The sequence below is a fragment of the Tupaia chinensis genome, unplaced genomic scaffold, assembly GCF_000334495.1.
Source record: "Tupaia chinensis unplaced genomic scaffold, TupChi_1.0 Scaffold000231_1, whole genome shotgun sequence".
NCBI classification, from domain to species: Eukaryota; Metazoa; Chordata; class Mammalia; order Scandentia; family Tupaiidae; genus Tupaia; species Tupaia belangeri.
Window position 1 is genome coordinate 668,699 of NW_006159706.1, and position 6,973 is coordinate 675,671.

Sequence of the window (6,973 nt, forward strand, 5' to 3'; positions counted from 1 at the left end):
AGAAGGAGAAGGAGAAGGAGAAGGAGAAGGAGAAGGAGAAGGAGAAGGAGAAGGAGAAGGAGAAGGAGAAGGAGAAGGAGAAGGAGAAGGAGAAGGAGAAGGAGAAGGAGAAGGAGAAGGAGAAGGAGAAGGAGAAGGAGAAGGAGAAGGAGAAGGAGAAGGAGAAGGAGAAGGAGAAGGAGAAGGAGAAGGAGAAGGAGAAGGAGAAGGAGAAGAAAGTAATACATGCACCATGCTGTATGGACAGGTTACCGATAACCTCCCAGAGCCCTGCAGGGTCAGTATCACAACACCCAGTGTGCAGATGAGAAAATGACACTCAGCACCATGGAGTTTCGGGGAAAGGATTATGGGTCCCCAGTCAGGGACTTCTGAAAGGAGTGGGCGCCAAGAGAGCTGAGGTTTCTGTCCTGGCAGTTGCCTGGAGGGGAAGCGATGGGAGGAAGTGGAGGCAGCCATCCCACACTCTACCCCGATGGCATAGCGGATAACTCCGGCTGCCTCCGCCATGGGGATGACGTCCTTATAATCCAGGTGGTCGCCTTCTTTCTGCCCATCGGTAATGACAATGAGGATCTTGGTGGCATCCTTGCGGGCCCCACTTCTGGCACTGAACAGTTCGTTTCTGTCCGGGAAGAAGAGGGTGCAGAGGGCTGTGAATGAAGGCCCTGATATTGCCTTTGTGAAACGAGCAACGCCCTTCCTGTGGAAGCCCCAGTCCCACCGAAGACCCCGCTTGGCTAGGGAGTCATAGGCGAGATTGCAGCCTCTGCCCGTCCCTTTCTCAAGAAGAAAACCAGGCTGTTGGGAAAGGATCGGGAGAAGGGAGGACTCACATGACCATGCGGATGGCCGTGGCTGTGTGAGTGAACCCCCTCAGCTGCCGCACAGAATTTAACAGGCTTAGCGGGTAGGGGCTGCGGACGAACTCGTTGAAAGTGAAGTGTATCCAGAATTTGTGGGAGAACTGCATCAGGGAGAACTGAGAAAACGCCCAGGGTGGGCCCAGGGGACCTCACTGGGGTCCCCAGCCCCAGCCCCAGCAGCACCCTGTGCACACAGCACACGCCCCCTGCCCGAGGGCACACCTGTGTGCTGGGCCTCTGGAACTGACTCATCACGGCCCTCACGAAGCTTATCATGGTGGCAAAATCGCTGGGGGAGATGCTGCCCGAGCCGTCGATCAGGAACGCGATGTCCTGCTCCTGCTTTGGGCACTCTGAGGAAGGAGGTGACACTAGTCCATGCCCCTCCTCCAGAGCCTTCCCACCTCTCCCCCCACCACCCAGCAGTGAAAGGACCTGGCCGGTATCTGTCCACCTGGGTCAGGGCTGAACTGCGCATTGTTAGTATGTCTGCTGTCACCCTGGCACGAGCTACACAGGGACCCTGACCTGTCCTCAGCTTACACAGGAGCCACCACTTCCTTCCTGGTTTAAAGCAGAATCTGCCCTCCAAAGAGGAAGCACTTTTTTCTCATGGACACTCCTGAGACCCTACTCCCTTCCTACCACCCACCAGAAGGTGGCCCCTTCCTGCCCCAGAGGACTGTCACCAGAGGGAGTGGTGTTCTGATGGGTGCCAGGCCCTGCAGGTGCCGTCTAGATCCAACGTGGTACTGCAAGAGGCATCCCATTTGTAGTCAGTCTCCCCAGGGGCTTGAAAGTGAATGCGAAACCAGGGTGTGGCCTCAGCTTGCCCTGGGCTCGCCCTGAAAGCTCAGTGTGGCGCCTCCTTATCTTCATTGCCATCAGTACCAGGGAAGCCAGGCTCTGCACCTCAGCCTGTGTGTGCACACACACACACATGTCCATGCACACACATATGCACACACATGTAAACATGCACACATATACACACCCACAAACAAACATACCCACACATGTGTGCTCGTGTGTGTACATACACACAAGTATGCCGCACATATGCATGCAGTTATCCACACATACATATACACGTATAAACTTACATGCATGCACACCCACCCACATAAACATAACCACACACATGCATATCACATGCATATACACATATGCGCACGCACGCACGCACACACACACACACACACACACACACACACACTACTTAGTCTGCATCCTCGCCAACCTTTCCCAGACTGCTGCACAAGCCAGTTGGTTCTATCCCTGGGTGCACTGGGTGAAAATAAATCCCTTCTCCCTGAGAATAATGGGAGCTACATTCACTGGGCCCTCGCCTCGTGCCAGACTGTGTGCTAGTCCTAGCCGTGGACCATATTATGTTATTTTCAGTGTTGGGCGTGTTATTTTCCATCTAGCAAAAACACTGAGGCTTGGAGAAGAGAAGGCCATAGAGAAGGCCGGACCACCTGGAATGACTGGGAGGGTGTGGGAGTAGGCAGTGGCCCTCCGGGGTCTGACGCCACCAAACCATCTGGTAACTATTTCCCTGGATCCCCCTTTCTGATCCACTTTGACAAGAGTGTCTTGGCCCCACAGTACCCCAGTTGGGTATATGGGGGCTCTTTGAAGGACCTGGTGGCCCCAAACACTCACCCTGCAGGGCTGCTGGGAACCTCTGGGTCCACCTGAAGGAAGAAGTGAGCAGGAAGCAGAGTCCAGTCAAATGCACGTTCTCCCTGCATGCATGGTGCACAGTGGGGCCGCAGGCCTGGGGACAAGTGAGGTGGTGGGACAGGCTGCCCCTCACCCTCCCACCCTCACTCCACAGCACCCCTCCCAGCAATCCTGATGCCCCATTCCTTCCTTAGGACCCTCCAGCGACCCAGAGGAAACTCACCAACAGCTGGGAAGGGTTGGTGGAAGCTGCCAGGGACAGGCCCAGGGACATGTTCACAGCTTCCGGGGGGACTGAAAAGACGGGTACATGCACGGTCACCATCAGGGACAGAGGAGGCTTATAAGCTGGGCAGGCGTCCCCTCAACCTGAGTGACTAGTGATGAGGGCTTCAAGGCCTTGATGGAGCTGCAGGGGTGCAGGAATGGGATGGGTGGGGAGGTCTGAAGGAATCAGGAAGCCTGTCTGAGGGTGAGGGTCTGCAGACAGAGCTGAAGCTGAACCTCGTGTCCTCACAGGCCCCAGAGCATGGGACCCCAGGAGGGGCAGCGACTCACCTTGGAGATGGATGGGCTGACACCTGCTTGTGCGGTAGTCACACTGGTACAGGCCACCTGTTTGGTTGGCGGCCTGTATCTCTCGGGGGGCTCCAACCACCAGCCTGTGAGGAGACAAGGCACGTGCAACCTAGAGAGTGGGCACTAGAGCCAGGCACAGTGGCACACACCCGTAATTTCCAGCTACTTGGGAGGTTCCAGCAGGAGGATCTAGACTTGAGACCAGTCTGGGCAAGACCATGTTTCTTAAAAAGAGAGAGATGGGGCCAGCAGATGGCATAGCGGTTAAGGCACTGGATCCCACATGGCCCAGTGTGGTTCAAGTCCCAGACCTGGTGACTTGAAAAACACACTGGGCACATGTGTGTGCCCAAATTTCCAAGAAGAGAATGGAGAAGAAGGGAATGTGGCATGACCATCCTTTCGGGGGGGGATGATTTCTCACTTTCCCTCTCTCTGCCTCTGTCTCTTTCTACTGAGCACATGTACCCTATAGCAAAGAAATAGAGAGAGCACATAGAGCCCAAGAGCTACTCCTGCAAGCTTGCTCCCCACTCTGAGCCTCAGTTTCCTCGTCTGTAAAACGGGGATGAATATCCATTTAAATTCCACATGGCAGGCATTTCTGGTTATTCTCTGATACACGTCCCAGCTGGTATGTGTCCTGGGGCATGTATTAGGCCATATTTTGCCATTACACTTCGTGGCTTTTCCGACGACCCAGTAGTAGCTGCTCAATGAATATTTGTTGAACAACAGAGTCTACCTGCGAGGGTGGTTGCAAGGACTGAACCGGTGCCCACCTGTGCCGTGCTGGGCACAGCGCCTGGCACCTAGCAGGGGCTCAGTGAGCGCTGGCTGTGATGTTGAGACGGCAAGGCGGTGCCTACCTTCAGTCTAACTCAGGGTGGAGTTGTCACAGCAGACAAAAAAGACAGTTTGCAAATAATGGGGAGGGCATGGGGAGGGCCAGGGGCTGAGCCTGGAGAAGAACTGATGGGAGTCAGTGGCCAGTCCCCACGCAGTCCTCACCCGGTGTTGGCATACTGGACCACGCTGTGTCCAAACCCGGCACTGTCCACTTGGAAGGTAGTTGGCTGCTCCGTGTCCAAGTTGAAGCAGAGAGAAGCAGCTGAGGCTGGGGAGGAGGGCGGGAAGGGAGCTTTGGGGAAGAGTCTTCCTCCTCCCCGACCTTCCTCTGCATCCCCCCTCTAGCTCAGCTCCGTTTCCTGAGCCCCCCAACTCCCTATTCACCCCTTCAGGCCCAGTGCTCTAGAGGCCCCTGGTTTTCTAGACTCTGACTCATCCCACTTCTCTTCTTCACAGGGTGGAGAGCCCCCGCTGGCCAGCTGTGTCTCAGAGACATTGTGGACAGACAGCAAGGTTGACTTTTCCGCCTAACTGAGAAATCTCTGGGTTGATGACCGACTACTTTCTCAACAACTCTTGAACTCCCTCCAAACCTGTTCTTCACTATCTTCTCCCCCTACAAACTCCAGATCTCAAGCCCCATAATGTCTGAGTCTCTCCCCTTACCTGGACCCTAGTTCCCCAGTCAACAACCCTGCCCCTAGTGCAGTACCCTGACTCACTCAGACCCAAGTCCCCTAGACCGCTCTCTTTGGGGCCCAGGCTCACCCATTAACAGGAGGAGGGCTGTCCTGGTCCCGGTCATGATGGGAAGGTCAGACATGGGGTTCCAAGCTCCAAGTTCCAAAATGAAGGGCTGCCACCGGTCAGCTGGATCGAGGTACTGGAGAAGCAAGTGACAGAGGTGGCCAGGAGGCCGAGGCAGGGAGGGAAGTTGTCAGCATGACTCAGGAGTGGAGGGTGGAGAACAGAGAAGGGGCCGAGGTGGCCCACGCACTCCTCCTGCGGGAATTCGGAGATGACTTGTCTCCTTTCTCTTGCTTCGCCGTCTCTACTTGGTGGGCGCTGTCCTGATCCGCTCCACCCTCCCCAAGTTCCCTCTTGAACTTCACATTTCAATCCACCTGGGAGAGGGACAGACATCAGCCCCACAGGACCCAAGTGGAAGCCCTGGTGGAAATCCTCCACTTGTGGAACCCTCCAGACCAAGAAGTCAGGCATCTGGCCCCGAGGCAGAGTGTAGAGTGAGACTCATCCACTGATCATCTTCAGCAAGCCCTCTGTGAGGCAGAGGGCCGGGAGAAGACACAAACCATGAGGACCCGGTCCTGGGGTCAGCGGAGAAGAAAAACCGTTAAGAGACAGTTGTCAGCAAAGGGGAAGCCGAGAGACCACAGGGCCTTACCCAGGCTGGAAGGGTGTGGGCTTCTGAGAAGGCTTCCTGGAGGAGGTGGCACTTGAGCTGAGTCTTGACATCCACGAAAGTTGGGCGACTGCAGGCGAGCGTGTTTCAGGAGGATTAGCTGCAGGTGGATGAGACGTGAGCCTGACTGCGAGATCATCAATAGGAACCAGAGGGTGGAAGGTAGGAAGTAGCAAGAGATGAGGTCAGGGCCAGGGGAGGAGAAGAAGTCGACCCCAGTCCAGAAGCCCCCTATGGCTTAGTGATTTTTATCCCGAGGGCAGAAGGAAGCATTGAAGGGAATTAGCGAGGAGGACTGAAATCTTCCAAGTGACATTGCAGAAAGCTATTGATAGAAAGCAGGGGGTGTGTAGGGCGTGGTTTTTTTGAGAACCAGCTGGAGACAGATCAGTCAGGGGAGAGATGCTGGGGACCTATGGGGTGGTCTAGTGGCCATGGGTTAGGCCGGAAGTTGACTGACCACTGAGGGGAGGATGGTGGTGATGGCCTCCGAACTGGAGAGCACTGAGGAGGAAGTGGGCAGTGAGCTAGGCTGACTCCGGTTTTGAGAAAACCAGAATGCAATGTTTAAGAGCTTGGTCTATTTCAGCCTCCCCGTGCCTCAGTTTCTTCCTGTGCAAAGTGGGGTGATCGTACACACCTCCTGTTGCCGCAGAGGCTCGTCAGTGCGACGTGCCCACAGGAGTGTGTAGAAGCCCCGCTCATCAGCACTGTTACTGCACCCCCATGATGACGGTGGTGGGTAGGAGGGGGCCGAGGAGCCACCAAGAGGCAGCTGTGTGGGTCTGGGTCTCAGGAGTAAAGTCCAGGTTGGGGACGTGTTTGGGACCCGTCAGCAGAAGCGCTGGGTGAGAGCAAAGTGGAAGGGAAAGATGGGCCCGAGGCGGGTCCCAAGGAAGCACCAATATTGGCCGCAGAGCAGGAGGCCCCGAAGGCTGAGGCGGGCTGCTGGAGGAGGAAGGAAGCACAGGAGGGAGGGGGCTTCGTGGATAAGGGCAGGCTGGACAAAAGGGGTGCCAGCAATGCCACAGGCTGTCAGATAGCAAGTGGGGGCAAGAATGAGGAAGTCCCGGCTCTGGCCAAGTTGTCAGTGACCTGGAGTAGGCCGTGCTGGGTGATGGGGGACGCCAGCCTGAGTGGGCTGAGGAGGAACTAAGAATGAGGAACAGGGACCGCAGAATCACCACCTGGAGAGTAGTAGCCACCAAGACGCTTCAGACACGATATGGCTGGGAAAGGCCCTGGAATACGTGGAGAAGAAACCAAGAAGGGAGAGGGCTGAATTCCAAGTAGGAAATAGGGAATGAAAAAAGACAAAGAGAAAAGATGAACGGGGCCAGCAGGTGGTTAAGGCAGCCGCACTCCCACGAGGCCAACCACGCGGTTCAAGTTCCAGACCCCGCGGCTTGAAAATCACACTGGGTGTGTGTGCACGTGTACCCAAAATCCTGAGAGGAGAATGCAGAAGGATGGATTGCAGAGTGGTCCTCCTTCCTTGGAGGTGATTCTCCCTTTCCCTCTCCCTGTCTCTGTCTCTCTCCAGTGAGTGCACACACCCTATAGCAAA

At 55.8% G+C, this 6,973-nt stretch overlaps 1 protein-coding gene across 1 annotated transcript in view; it reads right to left on the reverse strand.

Annotated features, from left to right (window-relative positions):
• ITGAX (integrin subunit alpha X) overlaps positions 1-5,861 on the reverse strand; it is a 32,313-nt gene extending 26,452 nt beyond the window's left edge. The window contains 9 exon segments of the mRNA XM_006148108.3: positions 472-625; positions 837-982; positions 1,089-1,219; positions 2,535-2,649; positions 2,779-2,849; positions 3,114-3,217; positions 4,146-4,251; positions 4,752-4,866; positions 5,389-5,861. Of these exon segments, the coding sequence (XP_006148170.1) occupies positions 472-625; positions 837-982; positions 1,089-1,219; positions 2,535-2,649; positions 2,779-2,849; positions 3,114-3,217; positions 4,146-4,251; positions 4,752-4,806 (882 nt within the window). The 5' untranslated portion in view covers positions 4,807-4,866; positions 5,389-5,861.
• Between the last annotated feature and the right edge of the window lie 1,112 nt (positions 5,862-6,973).